Here is a 22,702-nt window from a genome sequence, read left to right as displayed (position 1 = left end):
TGAGCCACAGGCGCCGCCCCCATTTCTTTTATAATACGCACCATAGTTAGAAACGTTCTCATCTAAAACATTCTGGTTCTTTAGTTGCCTGTCTGCCTCCACTGGGCTACAAGCTGAGAGAGGAGGGCAGGACTGAATAAGGGCATCAGGTCAGAAGTTTAGGTTTGGGTCTAAAGCAACAAGAAGTCCTGGGAGGGTTTAAGCAAAGGAGAGACATGGTCCAATGTCTGAAATGTATTGGTGGCTGTGGTTGCTGTGGGAGAATGAACTGCAGCAGTCAAGGGTGGGCCAGGGAGACCAGCCAGGGGGCTGCAGCGAGACAAGATGATGGGACCTTAGACAAGGATCATGAAGGAAGTGATGAGAAGGCGACAGGTTAAAAATAAATAACAATATTGTGTGTGGTTCTATGGAGAAAAATCCCTTAATTTTAGAAATGAAGAGAAGGGCCAGAGAGGAGAGAGCCTTTGCTTGGAACCCCGTGTCTTGTTTAGTTTTTTCCCTCAGGGCAGAGGGCTCATTGCTGGTTCCCCAGCACCTATTGTCAACTAAGTATTTGAAAGAATAAATGGGTCAATGCGGGGCCCAACTGTGGCATCCTTGAGGCCTTGCCCCCCTCTCCAGGTAAATCCTCCAGTTCTGTATTTATTTCTGGGATTATTTGATGGATTTTGCCTCCTGCACTGGACAGGGAGCTTCAGGGGAAGACTTTCCTTCACCGATAGGAAGCTCTCAATAACCAACTGACCAACTTAACATGGAAGGAAGGAAGGAAGGAAGGAAGGAAGGAAGGAAGGAAGGAAGGAAGGAAGGAAAGAAGGAAGGAAGGAATCGCCAGAGCTATATAAACTAGCTCACTGCTTACTCTCTTCTCCTCACCTCACTTTATTTTTCTTCTTAGCTGTGACCACCTGCCACATTGCATATTTATTTGCTGATGTGTTCGTCGTCCACCTTCCCTACTGGAATGTAGAATTTCATCCCAGAATCTAGAACAGAAGCTCACCAAAGACAGTGCTATTTAAAATTGCACCTTGCCCTCCGCTAACTCTCTCCTCTGCTGCATTATTTCCTCCAGCGCTTATCGCCCCTGACATATTCTTTCACTTTGTTTATAGTCTGTCTGTAATCAGCTCCGTGAGGGCCGGATGTTTGCGTTGGATTCGCAGCTGTATCTCAGATCCCTATCTTTGTACCCTGCACACAGCAGGCGCTCAACCCGCGTAGTTGAGGGGACGACGGAAGGAGGGGTCGCGAGGCGGGCTGTCAGGTAGCCAGGTGGGAACGGACGAACAGCCGGGCGCATCTCCTCGGTCCTAGCCTCGAGCCCGCCCCCAGCCTCCCCAGAAGGCTGGGCCGGGCAGGCAGGAGTTAAGCAGCTTGCGCGCTTCCGACCCGCAGGTGGCGCCGTCCCGCCTCGGTGCCCGACTACGGGCGCTTCGAAGTGCGGGACAGAATCGCAGCGAGCGCGGAGCCGAAGCTCAGCCCGGACTTGTTGATCTCGCCCAGGCAGCCGCCGCCGCCACCGCGGGAGCAAGAAGAGGAGGAGGTGGAGGAGGCGTCGCTGGATCGCGGTCCTGTCCCCTGCGCCCCCCGCGTCCCCGCGTCCCCCGCCTCGGAGAGCGCGCCCCGGCCCCGCGGCGCCTGCAGTCCGCGCGCCTCGCCTGCCGGGCCGGGGTAGGCCAGGCCCAGCCCGGCCCCGGGATCGCCGCTGCCCGCGGGCGGGGGCGCCCGGGCGGCCGGGACGATGCGCGGTCCCTGGCCCCGGGAGGCGGCCGCCCTGGGGGTGAGTGCTGGGGCGTAGGGCCCGCAGCTGGGGTGCAGGGGGACACGGGCCGGGGGCTTGCCTGCCGCAGTTCGGCCTGTTGGTCTGCCCGGGCTCCACGGCTTCAGTCGGGGGTGGGGGGCGGCAGGCAAGGGCTGGGGCCTGGAAGAAGCGCTATCCTCATGGTGGAGCAAGGATGTGAGCCCCATATGCCAGGGGGCTCAGAGGCAACCCCCCGAAATCACCGGTGCGCGGCAGGAGGAGGGCACGTTTTCAAAAGGCCAGAAAATTCAGCTGGTTTCCCCGCCTCCCACCTCCCCCACCCCTTCCCTTCCAAGCCCGGGGAAAGGCGCAGAACCCGGAGTTATAAAAAGCCATCGCAGGAGAGGAACGAGGAGGAGCAGGGGGAGGGGGGAGGAGGAGGAGGAGGAAAGGGGGCGGGGAAGGAGCAGGGGGAGGACGGAGCGGGCGGATCCGAGTTCTTTGCGCGCCCCTCCTGCAGCAGGGTAAGGGGCGCAGAGGGAGGGGCAGAGCTTGGCTTTTAGTCTTCGCCGCCCCCTCGGCGCTGGAGCGACCTCAGAAGGTGCTCTGGTGGTTTGGGGAGAGGGGTCGTTCCAGGACAGAGGAGCTGTTGTGAACCCCCCGTCTGTTGTGACCTTTGACAGGTGGGCTCCCAGAACCCCCAGAAGCCCCCAAATATTTTAAGATTTAGAAAAAGCAAACCCGCTACCATCCCCCTAACCCCCAAATCCTGATTATCTTGAGTGGGGGAAGGAAAAAGCAAGAAGTTGTTTTTTAAAAAAGAAAGTTTTCATGCAGCTCTCCCCTCCCGGTTGCGGGGCCAGGTACGGGACCCGGCCAGGAGACCCACAGAGAAGAGTTTCAGCACTCGAAGGGGCGGACAGCGCCCCGGGCAGCTGGGTCGCGCTGGGGCCTCGGAAGCCGGGGGTGGGGCCTCCGGGACTCCAGGGGCATCTCTTGGAGCCGTCTCCCCGCCCGGAAGGGCGGCCCCTCCCTCCCTCCGTGGGGTGGGGTGGACTTCAGCACCGGCCGGAGGGACAGCGCCCGGCCTTCCTATTGCACTGAGCCGCTTAAGCGCGGAGAAGGTCAAGGCCGGCTGGGATCCTGGTGGAGAGGTAGGGAGGAACCATGCCCGACTCCTCGTTTGCTGACCCTCGTCCGCTTTCGCTTTCTGCCTCGCAGCCGTCGGGATGGAGGTGAGAAGACGGCCGTGACGCGCGCCCGCGTGGTCCCCTGCACCCCCAGCAGCCCACAGCGCTCCCTGCCCCCCTCCCCCGCAGCAGCGGGCCTTGCCGTCGAGTGACTGCGGCCCGGGGGGGCAGGGGGGCGGGGGCGGCCGGACCAGCGATGCCGGCGGGCATGACGAAGCATGGCTCGCGCTCCACCAGCTCGCTGCCGCCCGAGCCCATGGAGATCGTGCGCAGCAAGGCGTGCTCCCGGCGCGTCCGCCTCAACGTCGGGGGGCTGGCGCACGAGGTGCTCTGGCGCACCCTGGACCGCCTGCCCCGCACGCGGCTGGGCAAGCTCCGTGACTGCAACACGCACGACTCGCTACTCGAGGTGTGCGACGACTACAGCCTCGACGACAACGAGTATTTCTTCGACCGCCATCCGGGCGCCTTCACCTCCATCCTCAACTTCTACCGCACCGGGAGACTGCACATGATGGAGGAGATGTGCGCGCTCAGCTTCAGCCAAGAGCTGGACTACTGGGGCATCGACGAGATCTACCTGGAGTCCTGCTGCCAGGCCCGCTACCACCAGAAGAAGGAGCAGATGAACGAGGAGCTCAAGCGCGAAGCTGAGACCCTGCGGGAGCGGGAGGGCGAGGAGTTCGACAACACGTGCTGCGCAGAGAAGAGGAAAAAACTCTGGGACCTGCTGGAGAAGCCCAATTCCTCTGTGGCTGCCAAGGTGAGTCTGAGATCTGGGGTCCGTCCGCCTGGGAGGACCCCGGCCTAGTTTCCAAAGAGGAAGATCAGTAAGGGGGCAGGGCCTAGGGCCTCCCAGAGCTGAGGACCAACCCCCTCAGAGGGTCCTAGGTGGCATTTCCATCTTTTTGTTATCCAATGCTTTATACGCCTACTTTGTTGAGGAAAAAGATTTACAGGCACTTACAAAAGCCCACGACAAGAAGATGGACCCTGAAAATAGAGCGCAGAGAGACAGCGGAGGCTCTGGGGTGGAGGGGAGTTTGGTTCCTCTCACTCCTTCTCACTGCCCACCTGTAACAGTTTGGTTCCCTGTGCCTCCTTCCGTGGGGTCCTTTCCCTCCAAGACCCAAACTGAAACAGGTTGTCCTGTGATTTTAATACACTTCTTCACATTATAACTCCCCTTTGCCCCAGGAAGGGAAGAAAAACAGCTTACAGACATGCTTGGAGAAGGTTGAGGTAGTGCCAGATAGTTTCAATATAAGTAAGAAAAACAAGGCAAAGGGACTCTGAGGGTGTGGATTACATGACCCAGGCAATGGCTGTGGGTGCTTGTGGGCTAGAGGTCACCCCTGATTATTTATGTATTTATTCAGTGAGTTTATTTCAAGAATGATTTGGCACAGCTTATAAAGATGCTTTGGCTGTTGGAAGAGGATGTAGATTTTGAAAAAGGAGAGAAAAAGGAATCGATGTGAAAAGTAAAGGAGGAGGAGGCAGGAATCAGTTTGATCTACAGGGTGGGCCAGGGTGTCCTGTGTGCTGCTGGGGAGGGGCAGAGGCTGTGAGGGACTGACCGGGCCTTGGGGTAGGACCTGGGCAGGGCAGGAGGTCACTGGTAGATGAGAGCGCACTCTGCGTTACCTGGGAGAGGTGGGGCCTGTCTTCACAAGGCCAGCGTGCTGGGTGTTTGGAGCAAATGACAACACAGGGTGTTTGGGGCTATAACAGAGGCCACATGAGGCCCAGGGGAAGCCCATAAAAGAGAGATTTTGATGTCAAAAGCCAGCAAAACCAAGTTGGGGAAGACGTGGAGACGGTAACTCACTCTCTGAGGGTGGGGCCTAAAAAGGGGCCAGATTAATAGATTTACAGCAAAAGGAATCAAGGAAGAGGAAATATCCATCTGTCTATAATTTAAGAGCTATGGCTGGCTCCAGCCCTGGCCTCTCATTGTGGGGTCTCAGGCCCCAGTCTGAAGGGAACTCTGGCTGCCCCAGATCTGGCTTCCTAAAGAGAGGCAGAAGGGATGCCTGGAAGGTGGAGGGACCCCACATGTCTTTTCTCTGCCCTGTCGACCCTAAATAGGACATAGAGGTTCCTAGGCCTGGCTTCCTCCTGTGAAGCTGTGGGCTGTCTCTCTCCATAATCCTGCCCCCAATTTCAATGTCCAAAACGCCTCCCTCTTAAGACAGAGTCACTCACCCTTAATCAGCTTAGGATCAACAGACTTACTTTGCTATTTCCAGGCCTGACACAGGTTTCCCCACTGCAAACCCCATTTAGGCCCAAACATGACTCTCCCTTCCCATCTTGTCCCAAAGACCTGAGAACAAGGGCAGGAGACAGGAGGGTTTGCCCTCCTGGAGAAAAGTGGGCAAAGGGCCATGTTTGGGTTGGCATCTGGCAGCCAGGCATAGGCGCTAGGTCGTGCAAGAGGTGATGTTTGGGCATAAAGAGCCTTTCCTCTCCCTTGGGTTAATCCGTTCACGGGGACGAGCCTCATGACCTCTCTGTGATCCCAGGATGGGGCTGCAGGTTCACATTCCTGGCAGATGGACTTTAGAATATTCTGCAGCCAGAGATGAAATGAGGCAGGCAGGCTGGTTGGCCCTCAGTATAGAAATCTGGTTGCTGTTGATCAAACACCTACTGTGTATGGAGTATAACAACACAACTCTCTGTTATTATCCCACCTTTCACAAATTGGGAGGTTCAAAGAGGTTAACTAACTTGCCGGAGGTTAACTAACTTGCCAAAGATCACACAGCAGGCAAGCAAGAGTAACCCGAAATTCAAGCGAGAGTGTTCTTTCCATAATGAGCCAAGTGCTGCAGCCTCCTCCCCAGTCTCCCTGCTTCCACTTTTGCCCCTGCAATCCATTCCCCACATGGCAGCCAAAGTGAGCTTTTCAAAATGCAAATTGGATCACATTATTCATCTGCTTAAAATCCTCCAGAAGTTTCCCATCATACTCAGAATAAAATCCAGACTTGTCATCCTGGCATATGAAGCCCTATAGAATCTGTCCCCATGACCTCTCTGAGCTCATCTTTGTCACTCTGGTTCACTTGGTTCTGGTCCCACTGGCCTCCTCACTGTTCTCTAAATAGGCCAGAATTTATCCTACCTCAGGACCTTTGCACTTGCTGTTCTCACTGCTTGGAATGATCTTCCCCAGATTGTCCCCTGGACTGTCCCTTCTCCTGATTCCTCATTTGGGCAGGTTCCCGCTCACATGTCCCCTCCTCAGAAAGACCATTCTGTGACCCTGGTCTACAACAGCCTCCCTCCCTTTACTCTCTGTTGCCTCATGCAGTGTCTTTCCTTTACAGGTCTTAAGTGCCATCTGAATGATATTTGCTTCCTTGTGTTTCTCTGTTTCAAACCCACAAGAATATGAATGTCACAAATTGATTCACTGCTCTATTCCCAGCACCCTTTGTGGTGCCTGGCACAGAGGAGCTTTAAATTACTTCATGTGGGATGAATGAATGAATGAATGAATGAAGAAGCAAGCAATCAGTCAGTCACATGTCCTAGGGTTTGGGACCTGTCATTCCTTCTCACTGCCCACCTGCGACCCAGCTCCCTGTGCCTCTGGCCTCCTTCAGTCATCTGTACTTTTCCCACCCAATCCCTACTCAGCCCCCAGCTTGGACACATTGCTTGTCAAAACAAGTGAGGCCTGTGGAAATTTCTCTGAGCCCATAGAGTGAAAGGACCAAATTGGGGGTCATTTCTGGGCAGTTATGAGGTACCAAAATGGCCATGTCTGACTCATATGCTAAGAGCAAGGACAGACCCAGTTCTTCCCAGCCCCACCACTTAGATTTTGGCCTTAGGGAATTTTTTCAACTTTCCAAGTCCTAGCCTCCCACCCATAAAATGGAGATAAAAGGCCCACTTTTCAGGGTCATCAATAAATCACGTTTGTCCAAATTTCACTCAGTGGAATTACATAGTAGGAATTCCACATAGCAGATGGATGGAGTTGTTAAAAACAACAACAAGCAGAGTCCTTTTTCCAGGGCTAGGTGGGCTGAGTTGCTGCAAACCCTTTCCTTCTGATAGCAGTACCGGGGAAGCTGAGCTGAGGCTGTTAATAATTGATGAGATGTTCTGGCAACTCAGAGATAAACCAAAGCACAGGCCCTGGGCTTCAAGGGAGTGAAAATCAAAACCCATTAGGCAAAAGGCAGTGTGATTGATTCTTATTTAGAAGATGGGGCCAGCCCCATTGGGGTGACAGGGCTGCTATGCTGGGGCCACCCCTGGGTTCTGCTTTCTCGGAAAACCCTACAGGCTTTTCTCAGCAAAAAAGAAGAGGAACCAATTGGCCAGGCCAGGAATGTCTGCATTCTGTGGAATAGACTCAGAGTTAAAGCCCTGAGATAACTCTCTAATTTCCAGAGTAGCTGTTGTTTATTGTGCCAAGCACTGATTAATGGTACTTCAAATCTGCTATCTCATTGGTAGTATACCAGTTAGGGATGCTTTGGGGTGCAAGTAGCAGAATAGAAAACTCAAAGTAGCTTCAATAAGGATGATGATGTATTATCTCATATAGTGTGAAGTTCGAAGGTAATTGGCTTGTGAAATCCAAGGTTGAGCTAATGGCTCAATGATGCCATCATGATTCTAGATTCTTTTCATCTCTCTGCTCCTCCAGTCCTTGCAGGTGGCTTGGTCCTTGAGTTTGATGCCTCATGGCACACTTTGGCTGCCTAATTCCAGCCCTCAGATAGAGACAATGATATCCAACTCATGAAAAGGAGCATTTCCTATTATGCTTCACTTTTTTTTTTTTTTTTTGAGAGAGAGAAAACCCTTTCCCAGGAGCACACTAGCAGACTTCTTTTAAATCTCATTGGCCAGGATCATGTCTCATGCCCATGTTCTAGCTACAGGGGAATCTGAGAAAGCCAAGGTCTGGCATGATCAGAGGGTGGAGGGAATGGATTTAATGAGTGGGATTAAGACTCACAGAAGAGGAAATGGAGTCTATGACAGGTGAAGTCACTTGCCTGAGTTCACACAGCTCACTACTCAGTAAATATATGTTGAAGAAATGAAAATGTCAGAGCCAAGGTTTGAACCAAAGTCTGTATGGTTCTTAAGCCTGTGTTCCTAAATCCTGCAGTCTTAGGCACATAATTTAAGCTCTTTGAGCTTCAGCGTGCTCATGTGCCAATGGCGATAACAGCCATCCCTACGTTTCAGGACAGTTTTGACAATTCAGTGAAACTTCAGATGTGAGTAGAAAGTAATCTAAGTGTGAGTTATTATTATTATATTCAAAAGTGGGAGTTGCCTTTGTTTAGGAACAGCAGTCAGTATTTTGCCCATAACAGATTTGAGTAAGAATCAGCTCTGGACTCCAACAGATATGGTTCATTTCTTGGCTCCATTATTTACCAGGAATCTGAACTTGGGCAAGTTCCTTTCCTTCTCTGAGGCTCAGTTTCCTTATCTAGGAAATGAAAATCACAGTGGAGGCCACCATGAAGGGCCATTAGGAGATAATTCGTGTAAAGAGCTCACCCGAATGCCTGGCTCCTGGAAGCATTAGTAGGTAGCAATGGTGATGACTTGACATTATCCCCAAAAGCCTCTATTCCAGCTACCTGCCTTTTCTGAGGTTGCCAGTTCTTCAGCCTGAACCACAGAGATTTGTATGTTATCATCCAGAAAAATCAGAGACATAACTCAGAATCCATGGGGTCCCTTCAGTACTGTGAGTCATTTCGTTGAGACTTTTACTGGCCCCAGCTTGGTCATCCAGATGCAAATTTTTTATTCCTGGGTGAGAATACACCAGAAATTTGAAATCTTGGTCGTGGAGTCTCACAGACGTGGGTTTGAATCCCAGCCCTGCCTTTTCCTAGCTGTGGACTTGGGGCAGTTTGCTTCACCTCTCATAGCTTCCGTGTCCTAATCTGAAAATGAAGGTGATAATAAAACTCACCCCACAGGCTTGTTGGAGGATGAAGTTGTGCTTGATAACCCCAGTCTCCCCTCTTGACAAAGGGAAACCCAGAGCTCGGGATGCATCCGTGACTTGCCATTTATTTATTTACTGAGATACCTTTTCCTTCTTGGGATCTTATGTAGTCTTTTTCGTAGTCTCACTCTGTTGCGCTGGGTAGAGTGCCAAGGGGTCATCTTAGCTCCTAGCAACCTCAAACTCAGACTCAAGCAACCCTCCTGCTTCAGCCTTCCGAGTAGCTGGAACTACAGGCATGAGCCACTACATTCAGCTAGATTTTCTTTTTTTTTTTTTTTGCAGTTTTTGGCAGGGGCTGGGTATGAACCTGCCACCTCCAGTATATAGGGCCAGCACCCTACTCCTTTGAGCCATAAGTGCCACCCTCAGCTAGATTTTCTATGTTTAGTAGAGACGAGGTCTTGCTCTTGCTCAGGCTGATCTCAAACCCCTGAGGCTCAAGCAATCCACCTGCCTTGGCCTCCCAGAATGCCAGAATTATAGGTCTGAGCCACCACATCAGCCTCCCAGGCCTTTCTGGCCCCACCATCATTCCCCCCACTGAAGCTTGTGGATCTTTCTGTCCCTCCTGGATGTTGAACTAGGATCATTTCTTGGCAGCTGGTCTCCCAGGGGTTTTGAAAAGCTATATGGGTGGGAGAATATGAAAATGCTCAGGAAGAAAAACTTCTGGCCAAGTTAACAGTTTGACCAAAGCTTAATTCATTGGAAGAAAATAAGCAAGCATTAGGCACCAAGTCCATACCCAGGATTTTGGGTGTACTTGCTGTACTTGCTAGAATCATGGATGGGAACCCTGATCTCAGGGCTTTGTTGCCCAAGTTCAGAGTTTGGCTCCTCCTGTCAATAACCGTGTGATCTGAGGCAAGCTATTGCAGCTCTCTGTGCCCTGGTTCCTTTAGCAAACAGCAATCTGGGGGCAATAGCAGTGCCTGCCTCGTTGAATAGCTACCAGAACTCAATGAGTCAATGCACGCAGAGCACCTAGAGCAGGGACTGGCAAACAGAAAGGCCTTAGTAACTGTTGGGGGTTTTGTTTGTTTGTTTGTTTGAAGGCTACTTTTGTTTATTTAACTACAGATAATCCCCAACTTATGATGGTTTGACTTATGATTTATTTATTTTTTTTTTATTGTTGAATCATAGCTGTGTACATTAGTGTAATCAAGGGGTACAATGTGCTGGTTTCATATACAATCTGAAATATTCTCATCAAACTGTTCAACATAGCCTTCATGGCATTTTCTTAGTTATTGTATGTAGACATTTGTATTCTGCATTTAGTAAGTTTTGCCTATACCCATTCTAAGATGCACTGCAGGTGTGGCCCTACCCATTACCCTCCCTCCACCGGTTTTGTTTGTTTTCATTTTTTTTATTTGTTTTATTTTTTTGTGTGTGGTTTTTGGCCAGGGCTGGGTTTGAACCCACCACCTCCAGCATATGGGACTGGCGCCCTACTCCTTGAGCCACAGGCGCCGCCCGGTTTTGTTTGTTTTTAATGGTTATCTTATTTAATCCTCCTGAAAATCCTGCAAGATAAATAAGCTCCCTTTCAAAACATGAAAAAGGACTAGCTGGGTGTGGTGGCATGTGGTGGGCACTTAACTCAAGAGGCTGTGGCAGGAGGATCACTTGAGCCCAGGAATTTAAGGTTGCAGTGAGTTATGATGAAGCCACCACAACAAAACAATATCCTGTTTCAAAAAAAAATTATTCTTTAAAATGATACATGCTCATTGTAAAGTAAGAGGCTTTCTCCAGCCCCTGGAGGCCAGTAAAGGCAGAAAGCTAAGCCCCACCCAGGATGAGCACTCAACCGCTGACTGATGGGAGGTGTATGTACACACTGGCTCCCCACACTGGATGGGGGCGTAGTTCAAAGGTGCATGTTCCTCGCTGGCTCCCGGAACGCCACAGCAGGAGTAAGGTCCAGTTGCCCACAGTGGTCACTTGCTTGGTAATGCCTCCTGTTTGACCTCTTTTCCTTCCCTGTCTCACATCCCATCTCCCCTTCCAGAGTTTTCTGGGACTGCTTCCTACATAAACCTCTCATACCCAGAGCCTTGTCTTAGGATCTGGTTTTCAGGAAACCAACCAAAGACCTATGGGAAACCCCAGTTCTTCATGTCCTGGTATTTTATTATGGGCTAAGAGGCATGGACAACCAAACCTCTCTCAGGTATTGTCATAAAAGAAGAAATTCCCTGGCTGATGGGGTGCAGTCAGCCTCATCCCCATCTCTTGGATAAAATAAAAACAACAGTAGGGGTTGTTTCATTGAGCTACCACCTAAATGCTTACAAAGTGTCTGGCACAGTGCAAAGGGCATCAATGCACCATTACATCTGATGCCCACAGCCATTGCCTTACAGAGGGATAATTACCCCCCATCTCATAGACAAGAGGCTCCAAGGACTAAGGGGCTGGCCCAGGGTGCAGCGAGTGGGAGGCTGGGACAGATTCCAGATCCCACCCAGGACTCCCTGACTGCTAAGCCCGTGACTTGGACCTCTGTGCTGTGTGAATGACCTTCAAGAAGTGAAAAGCAAGATCTAGGGATGCTATCCCAGAGTTTGCTTTTCACCTTGGGGAAGTACTGTGAGGTGAGAGATTTGTCCAGCATCTCCCACCTGACTTGGGAGTTTTCCTGGCCCCGATCCAGAAGGACCTTATCCCCAAAGGCTAGTGGACGGACAGGACCATTAGAGACTCGGTTTACATTAAACATTATAGATAAACCAAATACGTAACATCTTACCCTCTCCCTGAAGTTGGATGGTCTTGATTTTTGTGCCTCTGGTAGAACTGGGCATATCTAGGTGAAGTCAGGGACAGGAGGAACACCCCAGTCCCATACTTGGGTTGAATGGGCTAGGAGCCAGAATTTGCATGTTAATATCCAGGGCACCAATTCTCCTTACATGTTTTTCCCTGGTGACATAAATAGGAAATAAACTGTTGCCACATGAGACATACTCTCATGGGCTTGGGTTCAAATCTCACTTCCTCTGCCTCTTGGCTGTGAGCTCCCAAAGCGAGTCACCTCTCTACCCCCAGGAAGTAGGGATACTAAACAGGGCACACCTCACAGTTCAGTAGTTCTCTACCCTGGCTGTGTTTTGGGATCATGTGAGCTTTGCAAAATACCCACGTCTAGGCTCCACAATTGAAACGCACTCCCAGATGACCTTTTTTTTTTTAATTATCATGAAATACACATAACATGAAATTTACCATCAGAACCATTTCAGTGTACAGTCCAATATTGTTAAATATATTCAAATTGCTGTGCAACCACTCTTCAGAACTTTTTCATCTTGCAAAACAGAAACTCCGTACACATTAAGCAACCCCCCCATCCACATGCCCCAGATCCTGGCACCCACCGTTCTACTTTCTGTGTCTATGAACTTGACCACTCTGGGTACCTCATATAAGTGGGATCACACAGTCTTTGTCCTTGTGTGACTGGTTTGTTTCTCTCAGCAAAATGTTCTCAAGGTTCATCCTCATGGTAGCCTAGGTCAGAATTTCTTTCCTTTCTGAGACTGAGTCATATTCCATTGTGTGTACAGCACTGCACTTGGTCCATCCCTTCATCCTGCAATGGACGCTTGGTTCCTTCAACCTTTTGGCTACTGTGGATAATGCCACTGTTCCCATGGGAGGTACAACTATCTTTTTGAGTCCCCGCTATCAGTTCTTTGGAGTATGAACCCAGAAGTGGAATTGGTGGATCACATGGTAGTTCTAAATTTAATTTTTTGAGGAACTGCTGTACTGTTTTCTGTAGTAGTTACACCATTTTACATTCCCACCAGCAGTGCACCGGGGTTCCCATTTCTCCGTGTCCTTGTCAACACTTACTATTTGCAGTTTTGGGTTTTTTATGGTAGTCATCCTAATGGGTGTGAGAAGATATCTCACTGTGGTCTTGATTTGCATTTCCCTGATGATGAGTGATGTTGAGCACCTTTTCGTGTGCTGTTGGCCATTTGTCTACAGTAGTCCTCCCTCATTCCTGATCCCTGAACCGTGGATACTACCAAACCCTATAAGTCTACACTTTTTCCTGTAGACATACGTAGCTCTGGTAGAATTAATTTATAAATTAGGCACAGTCAGAGATTCACAACAATACCTAATAATAGAATGATTATAACAACACACTGTAACCAACGTTATACAAATGTGGCCTCTCTTTCAAAATATCTTATTGTTTATAATGGTTTGGGACCATGGTTGACTGTGGGTAACTGACACCAGGGAAGGTGAAGTCACAGATAAGGGGGTCTACTGTTTCTTCTTTGGAGAAATGTCTACTTGAGTTTTTTGCTCATTTAAATTTTTTTAATTTGTTATTCTTTTATTATTATTATTTTGCTTCTGTTAGAATTAGGTTATTTGTGTTGCTGTTAATTGTTATGAGTTCTTTACCTATTCTGGATACTAATACCTAATCCAATATAATTTGCAAACATTTTTCTCCCATTTTTGTTTTCTGCCTTTCACTCTGGTGATTGTGTCTTCTGATGTACAGAAATGTTTAGTTCTGTTTTTCCCTTTGTTGTCTGTGATTTTGGTGTCCCAATCAAGAAATCCTTGGCAAATCTAATGTCATGAAGCTTCTCTACTGTTTTCTACTAAGAGTTGTATGGTTTTTAGTCTTACTTTTCAGTCTTTGCATGTGGTTTATAAGATAATCAACCAACTTCCCTCTTTTGCATGTGGCTATCCTGGTTCCCACCTCCCCTAACCCACCTACCCAGAACCATTTTTTTGCTCTGGGTGATTTTGCGCATGGGAGAGGCCATGAAACCCAGCAAAGGGGGACGGCCATGGGATGGGGAGAGGATCAGAGGTTCTGGCCTGTGGATCACCATGCAGGGGGACTGGGAACACAGGGGGTTACCATCTGGGTCAGCTATTGTTATGCTCATTGCTGGGATGAGAGACAGTCTCTGATACACCCAGCATGGCTCCAGCTTGGTGAATACAAGTGAGAGAGAGTTTGAGTGACCTATGTCCAGAATGTGGTTTCTTGCCACCCCACTTCTGCCTCCAGGACCCCCCTCCTCTTCTACCTGCACCATCACAGGAGCCTCCTCCCGTCTACACTTCAGCCCTCCAACCCCCCAGCCTGTCCGTCGTACATAGCAACTCACGGGCCTGCTCAAAACCCTTCCCTATCCCCTGTCTCACTCAGACAAAAAGCTGAAATCCCCAGTGCCACCCACAGGGTCCATGATTTGGCATCTTCTCTCTCTCCTCAACACCCTTCCAGTCTCCCACCAGACATGCTCCCCCCACAGGGCCTTTGAACTTGCTCTTCCTTCTGCCTGATACGGACTCCCTGCAGACAGCGACAGCACGCACTGCTCACATTGTTTAGGTCTCAGCTTAAATGTCGTCTCTGACCACCCTATGTAAGATGGCACTCCCCCCCAGCTCCGTCTGTTCCCGTTGTGTGCACTTGACACAGCATGTGACTACTCAGGGATGTGACTCCTTTCTCTCTCCCCCACTTGACCATAACCTTCGAAGGGGGGAGGGGTTAGTCTGTTGTGTTCATTGTTGCTTATTCAGTGCCTGTCTAAAGTACATACTCAATATCTGTGAGTTGAATAGATGAGTGAATGAATGACGTTATCCTAGGGAAAACTGGGAATGCGTACTAATTGAGGAAAAGGGAATTTGTTTACAAACTGCAGGGCTTTCACTCTTATTACTAACACATTGCTAGAAGTCTGAGTCTCAGCTGCTTCTGCCACACTCTGGAGAGCCCAGTGTTCTCCGCCTTAGCGCTATTGATAAGTGAGGATGGATCATGCTCTGTTGCTAGGCAGTGCATTGCAGGGACAGCAGCAGCCCTGACCTCTACCCACTAGATGTGGCATGGAAAGTAGGCATTAGAGAAAGGAGTGAGCAGCTGCCAGGAGGATGTGGTGTCATTCCAGAGAAGGGAAGATGACAGCTTGGAAGAGGGTGGTGGCACAGAAGTCAATGAAAAGTGGCTGGATTGGGGGTACATAGGAGGTATAGTAGTCACAAACCCCCCTGCTCCATCAGTGGCCACAGATGCCCAGCTATATAATGGCTCTTGGGCCCTGGCCACCTTTTTTTTTTTTAGCTGAGAATCCTTAGGTCAACTGGCTCAGTTTCCTCATCCATAAAATGGACCTAATCACAACCCCCACCTGATAAGGATTAGATTAGATAATTATGGCAAATAACAATACTAGACACATGAGGCCTGTGAGGATAATAACAAGCTGTTATTAATATGATCGGTTGTGTGCATTCAGTCAGTGAAATTTACTGAGCACCTACTGTGTGCTGCCAGAGAAGAAAACAAGATCTCAGCCCTTTTGGCACCAATACTCCAGTGGGAGAAAGAGTGAGACTATTAAAAAACAAACAAGTAGAGGCTCGGCGTCTGTAGCTGGTACAGGGTGCCGGTGACATACACCGAGGCTGGCAGGTTTGAGCCCAGCCCGGGCCTGCTAAACAACAATGACAACTGCAACCAAAATATAGCCAGGCATTGTGGCAGGTGCCTGTAGTCCCAGCTACTCGGGAGGCTGAAGCAAGGGAATCGCTTAAGCCCAAGACCTTGAGGTTGCTGTGACCTGTGACTCACGGCACTCTACCCAGGGTGACATAGTGAGACTCTGTCACTCACACACACACACAAAAAAAAAAAAACAGTAGAGATCCTGATTGGACCATAATAACCATGAAAAAGCAACCATGAGCTGGTCAGTCAGGGAAAGAAAGTAGACATTTGCTATGAACGAGGAATTGGTGCTGTTTCTATGTGTGATGATACGATTGTATGTTTTAAATCTTTACCTTTTAGACACACATGCTAAAGTATTTATGGATGAAAGGACAAGATCCACTAAATACGGAAGATTTGGGTGCCCTATGGAGAGAATCTGAGGGGGAGGAGGGGCTTAGAAGGGTGGGTAGGAAAGGCCTCTGCGAGAAGGTGTCCAAGAATCAGAGACCTGCAGGAAGGGAGGGAGAAAGGCCATGGACGTTTGAGGTGGAGGGAATAGCACATTCTGAGGCCTTGAGGCAGGAGAATGCCTGGGACACTCAAGGACTATCCTGGTAGCCAGTGTGGCTGGAGCAGAACGAACAAGTGGGAGAGTGGAAGGAGGTAAGATCAGAGGGATAACCTTGGGTCATTGCCAAGCTCTAGTCTAGCCTTTCCTCAGAGCCCCTGAGCCTGCACACTGTCCTCCCTGCCTTTAGCCTTCCTTTGTCATCCAGTCCATCTTCTGTGGGTCAACCAGAGCCATCTTCCTCAGATATCATCCGCCCATCTTGGTCATCCCCTTCCAAAACTCTCCCATCGTTCCCACTACTCCCAGGATAAAGTCCATACTCCCTAACCTGGCCTGCAGGGCTCCAGCCAACCTCTTCACCATCACCTCCTCCCCAGCCTCTCACCAGACAAGCAGCTACCCACACACCCACCTTTCGGTGTTTCTCCAAATATTACATCCTTCTCTGCCTGCAGCCTCTCTGTCTCTCTCTTTAAGGCCCAGATCTACAGCACCTCCTCTGTGAAGCCTTCTCTAACCACCCACACCTGCACCCACACTTCCCTTTAGGCAACGTCGACTGCTCCCTTCTCTCTGCCCCGGAAACCTGACGTTAGTTCATACCTTCAAACAAAATATTGTCAAGATTAGCTTATGAGTTGTTCTGCGGATGCCAGTCTTGCCTGCAGAAAGACAGAAATGCTTAAGAGTGCAGGTTTTGCAGCTCAACTGCCTAGGTTCAAATCCCAGCTCAGCCATTTTTGAGCTGTGTGCCCTTTGGGGAATGACTTAACTTTTCTGGGCTTTGATTTTTTGATCCATGATCTGGAGAACCTCACAACAACTGGTGTTGTGGCACCAGTTCTGTATGAAGTACTCAGAGCGGTGACTGGCACTCAGCCAGCATTTAGTAGTTGCTTACTATTATTATTGCAGTTAATTGTTAGTAGATGTTGTGAAGACAAGCTTGTGGATTGTCTCACAGGTGCCGGGCCTCCTGGGCATTCCCCCATTACTGGGGTTCCTGGTCCCTTCCTGTGTGCAAAATCACCCAGGGCAAAAAATGGTGCCAGGTCAGGGCGTTAGCAGAGGTGGGAATGAGGATAGCCAGAGCTCCTGTGATGGCTGATGGGAGACGTCATCCTTACAAGGCCAGAGTCTCCCAGATGTACCTCCTGCCTCCTTCCTTGTCTCCACCTGCCTGCTACCTTTCCCTGCACTTGCTGGGCAGGAAGAAGTAGTCTTTTGCCCTCCATTCAGAGAGGAGAGACACAAATTAAATTTGGCTTTTGAGGTGTTCCCACACACCCCAGTTAACACTGGCCTCTACCACAATTGCCCATCAAGGCCTGGAAGGCAGACACCATCTTTGAGAAAATAATGTCACGTTTGCCAATTCCACATTATCACTTACATCCACCAGCTAACGGACCTGTAACCAAAGAGCTTCTAAAAATAGATCATCATATTTCACTAATTGCTACCTCCAGGGCATCCCTAAGTCTTTCCAAGGCCTGTGTGATCCTTAGGGCCCTTGACCTTGGCCAGCCCTGCCTCTGAGAGTCTTTGTAGACCCAGTTGTACCGAAGAGGCAGCCGTTGATATCCCTGTTAGGGGCATCTGAGAAGCAAAAGGAAAGCTAGAGATAAGCCAGTGTGGAGGCAGCTTTTTCTTTCCTTATCATCTGTCTATTGGATAGATCTCTTTGAATAGATCAATTTTCCTTTATCTCTTTTTAGTGCTGGATATGTTTGCACATCCTTTATTAGTCCCTGAAGCCATGACTGTAATTTGATTCAGTTGTTTCCTATTCTCTCTGAGATAGTTCTTTTTGTTTAAAAGTTGGCTTTCTTTCTAGGCTTCTCTGGTCCTTTTTATTTTCTGTGGGTGTATGCACATGCTTTGAGGACCTGTTTCAATGCCACCTATTGTTTGCGTGAGGAACATTTAGTGCCTGTGACTGTATGTCAAACACTGTGCTGGGTGTTTGAGAACCACTTGTGTAGCTGTTAGGATTTTTCTGGTGGCAGGTGACGGCTATGCAGCTCAAATGGACTGGTGTGAAAATGTAATTGAAAAGTCTTGGGTTAGGTAAGGCTTCAGGCAGGGTTGGATCCAGGAGCATAAGTATGTTATCAGGTCTTGGTCTCCTGTTGGTCTCCTGTGTCTCTGCACTCTGTTCCCTTCTGTGCTGGCTTTTCAGCAGGCTGTACCTTTCCAGGGTTGAAATGTTGGCCTCCTGCAACTCCAGGCTTGCTTCCTGGGGAGAAAGCAAGTCACTTTTCCAACAGTCCCTGCAAAATCCCAGGGCTGATTTTCATTGGCCCAACCCTGAGCCAATCACTTAGCTGGATCTGGGTTACATATCAATGACTAGAGCTGGGATAGGACTGAGAATGGGAAAGAGGTGATTCCTCAAAGAACCAAGAGAGGGTAGGATAAATGTATACTGGCAGAAACAATCTGTGGCCACCATGAAGTTTATAACCTACACAAGGGAGATGGACATTAAGCAAATAAAAAATCAAATGAAAGAATAATCACATAAAGTGAAGTGTAATATAAATGTCATGAAGGAAAGAAGCATGGGTTGTTTTTTTTTTTTTTTCGGAGACATAGCCTCAAGCTGTCCCCCTGGGTAGAGTGTTGTGACATCACAGCTCACAGCCACCTCCAACTCCTGGACTCAAGCAATTCTCCTGCCTCTGCCTCCCAAGTAGCTGGGACTACGGCGCTCCCACAATGCCCGGCTATTTTTTGGTTGCAGCCATCATTGTTGTTTGGTGGGCCCAGGCTGGATTTGAACCCGCCAGGTCAGGTGTATGTGGCTGGCGCCTTAGCCGCTTGAGCCACAGGCGCTGAGCCAGAAGCAGAGGTTTTGATAGAGAAAGGTAGTGCAAGGTCAGAGAGGGCTTCTCAGAATCTCAACATGATTTCTACCCTCCTGAGCTGCACTGGTGATCTTCCTTCTACAAGTTCTCCATTCACCTCTCCCGCACCATTTAGCATGCTCCTTCTTATATTCTATTTTCCTCTCAACATGTCTCATCTCCTCAGATAAAACAGGATGTTCTCAAAGTCTAGGACTGAATCTTATTCATTTCTGTGTTCTAAGGTAGGGTGGGTGGGCTGCTTTTTTTTGTAAATATAGTATCACTGGAATGTAGCCAAGCCCATTCATTTACCTGTCATGTACAACTGCTTCCAGACATGTGGCTGGGAAGCCTAAAACGCATTATTATCTAGCCCTATATAGGAAAAGTTTGCTGAGCTGTGTTCTGAAGTCACCTCGGAACCTGGTGCAGAGAAAGGGCTTGGTGGGTGTTTGTGCAGGGGCAGGGGAGAGGGAAAATGCAAGCAGGCTGTGTGACTTTGCACAAATCACTTAACCTCTCTGGGTCTCTGGCTCCATACTTGCAGTGTAAGCTGGCCCCTTCTCATTCTTCAGATATCAGCTCATATGTCACCTCCTTGGAGAGGCCCTCCTAACCTTGAATGACCAGTTTGGACTTGGTGGTATTTACACTATTTCCACGATAAAAATGTTCCTGTGTTTTATTTGGAGATTAGGCCCACTTAGACAGGCGTCTGTCCCCTCCTCTGAACCAATGTTTTCCCTCACCTTACATGCCAGCTCCCTGGTAGGGTAAGTGGAAAGAGTCCTGGTGCAGAACTTTGGAGGGCTGGGTTCCTAATCCCAGCCACATATGTACTGTGAGACCCTTCCTCTCTCTGGGCTTCAGTTTTCTCTGCTGAAAAATGGGCATGGTGAACTCCCCAGCAGGGCTACTGGAAAGACAGGTGTACGTACCTGTGCCCATGTGCCCAGCACAGTGCCGGGCTGAGCACAGAGGCTTCATTCATGGTAAGTTGCTTTTCCTTCCCTCCTTCCAGTTTACTCCTGACCTTGCCTTAATGCAGTCCCCAATGGTACCTTTGCCTCCTGGAACTCTTCATGCAGGGACCATGCCAAGGATGCTTGGGGGAAAAGGTGTCTAAACATCCCCAGTCTCCCTCGCAGCCCCCCATTCCTTGAAGGGTGCATGGAGCTCCTCCAGGTTATGAAAAGTGTTATCAAATGTGACCCAAGGAAAGTTCCTCCATTCCCTTGTCTTCCCAGTTGCTGCCCCCAAGTCCCTCCTATATAAACATTTTGGACCCTCACTGGCCTCCTGGTCAGGATAATTGAATAATCCAAAGAGGTGGTTTTCCAGACAGAATAGAGCAGTTCTGGGGGCAGAATGCCTCTTATAACTAAGAGACCTGCTGGCAGGGCCAGTGGCAGAATTTGTAGGGTGCAGTACAAAATGAAAATGTGGCCCCCTCATTCAAAAGTTAGTAAGAGTTTTAAGATGGTGATAGCAGAGTATCCAGCCAGCTATGGAGCCCTTCTAAATACAGGGCCCTGCTCCGCTGTGCAGGTTGTACACCCGGGAAGCTGGCCCTGCCCACAGGGCAGAAGGACTCAGAGGTCCTTAGGAGTGGGGAGTAGAAGGCCCCTCAGTCCCAGAGGATCAGCCAAGGAAAAAGTGCCTTCTCACCCTCCCTGCCTGGGGATGTGAAGGTCAAGCTGGGGCCTCACATGCCAATGGCTGTGGGAGCCAGGGAGGCCCTGTCAACCAAGAGCTCCGTAGAGCAGGTTCACTGAGGACACTGGTCAACGCCCAGCCACTATTCGGACGTGGAGTGGAGCACCACGCCCACCTAAGGAGGCAGCTGCTGTCCAGCTCCATGTCGGTTCCAGGCCCAGCCAGAAATCTTAGTTTTCATGTGAGAGCATCCCAATTTTTCAATGTTGGGAAGTAATTTTAAAAAATTAAAAACACTTGGGAGGGCAAAACAGAACATGTTGGGGACCACATGCAGCCTCTGGGGTTCTGATTTTTTGGCCCATGAAGCATAGAGCCTTTAGGTGGCTAGAAATGGGAGGATGGTCATGTCCTGCCTCCGAGGCCCCCCACCTGGAAGGGAGGAAAGGGCTAGAGCTTGGGCAGCAGAAGCAACAGGTCCCCGCTTGAGTCAGAGTTCTCCAGAGAAAGAGAACCAGTGAGACATTACTTATGAGAACCTGTATGGAGGCTGAGAAGTCCTGCCGTCTGAACACCCAGGAGAACGGCCATGGTGAGATTCAGTCTGAGTCGGGGGGCCTGAGAACTAGAGGAGCCAACGGTATCAATCCCAGTTCAAGGGCAGGAAAAGACCTTTGTCCCAGCTGAAGCAGGCAGACAGGAGTCACGAGAAGCAAATTCCTCTCCTCTGCCCTTTTGTCTCTTCAGGCCCTCTGCAGCCTGAATGATGCCCACTTTTCGACTCCACTGATTCCAATGCTTATCTCATTCAGAACCCCCCTCAAAAGACATGCCCAGAAATGTTTAGTCTGGCCACCCTGTGACCAGTCAAGTTGACACATGAAGTCAACCATCACATTCCTCCTCCCTTCTTCCTATTCCTGGCATCAAGCATAGCCCAGGGTGGCAAGTATATTTGATTTTCTTTTCTTTTTTGAGACAGAGTCTCACTCTGTTGCCCTGGCTAGATACGGTAGCATCAGCCTAGCTCACAGCAACCTCAAACTCCTAGGCTCAAGTGATCCTCCTGCCTCAACCTCCTGAGTAGTTGGGATTACAGACTCCTACCACAGTGCCTGGCTAATTTTTCTACTTTATATAGAGATGAGATCTTTCTCTTGCTCAGGCTGGTCTCAAACTCCTGAGCTCAAAGGATCCTCCAGCCTCAGCTTCTCAGAGTGCTAGGATTACAGGCATGAGCCACCACACTTGCTGAAAGTGTTTGTTGAATGAATGATTGTTTCCCCAAAGTGAGGATAGGCTCCAGAAATCAATGCAGCTCACGCCTGGCAGATGCCAAGACAAGTCAGGGGAATTCTCAGGTAAATCCTAAAGTTATTAGCTAGTAAGTTCCAGTGTCCCCCACCAGAGAAGGAAGAAAAAGCTGGTGTCATGGCTAAATGTTGAATCAGCAACTAGACTGGCTCCCGGCCTGTTTCCTCATCTGTAACATGAGAATAATAAACTCCCAGGGGTGGCCCAGAGGATTGATGAGATAAAACATGCAAAGTGCTCAGCAAAGTGCCTGATGGATAACAAATGGAAGCCAGTACCTGCATTGACCTTCCATCATCATCCAAGCATTTGGCTTATTTCTAAGGGATCTGGGCCTGTAGAAAAGTTTATTGTGTCAAATTAAACTTTTATCCTTGTGGAGAAAGGTCACCTCCACTATTTCAAGCTAGAAAGTTTGGACATTCAGAGATTCTCAGTAGAGATTAGAATGCCCAGGATTGGAATTCCACTACTCAAGATCACTACTATGGTGTTCAGTGTTGGAGCCCAAGCATTCGAGGTCACAACTCTGAGGTTCAAGGTCAGAAGACTGCCATCTGAGGACAGAGTCCTCAAATCCGTAATTGGACCCAAGGAGTCCGTGGCCAGAATGTCACTATTCATGATTGAAACTCTAGCGGGCAAGGTCAGAATGCTGATGTTCCAAGTTGGAACTCATGTACAGAGTTGGAATTCTGAGGTTCAAGGTCAAAAACACTTCAGCGATGTTCACAGTAAGAATTCTGGCAGGCACATTGAGACGCTGGTGTTGGGAACTCTTGTTCTCTACTTGTTATATTGTGAGTCTTATCCCTTCTGTGTGTCATTAACCCTTCATCATCCACTCTCCTGGCAGG

At 49.4% G+C, this 22,702-nt stretch overlaps 1 protein-coding gene across 2 annotated transcripts in view; it reads left to right on the top strand.

The window, feature by feature from the left end:
* Positions 1–1,655: 1,655 nt before the first annotated feature.
* The window catches only part of KCNB1 (potassium voltage-gated channel subfamily B member 1), a 112,044-nt gene continuing 90,997 nt past the window's right edge, over positions 1,656–22,702 (top strand). The window contains exons 1-2 of one of the 2 annotated variants that reach the window (XM_053574512.1): positions 1,656–1,786; positions 2,969–3,700. In XM_053574512.1, the coding sequence (XP_053430487.1) occupies positions 3,134–3,700 (567 nt within the window). In that variant the 5' untranslated portion in view covers positions 1,656–1,786; positions 2,969–3,133. Of the gene's footprint in view, positions 1,787–2,330; positions 2,431–2,968; positions 3,701–22,702 lie in introns of those variants that run through there. The other variant, XM_053574513.1, reaches the window with a different exon arrangement.

Source organism: Nycticebus coucang, chromosome 21 (genome assembly GCF_027406575.1).
Source record: "Nycticebus coucang isolate mNycCou1 chromosome 21, mNycCou1.pri, whole genome shotgun sequence".
Classification (NCBI taxonomy): domain Eukaryota; kingdom Metazoa; phylum Chordata; class Mammalia; order Primates; family Lorisidae; genus Nycticebus; species Nycticebus coucang.
This window is presented reverse-complemented; position numbering and strand designations above follow the sequence as displayed.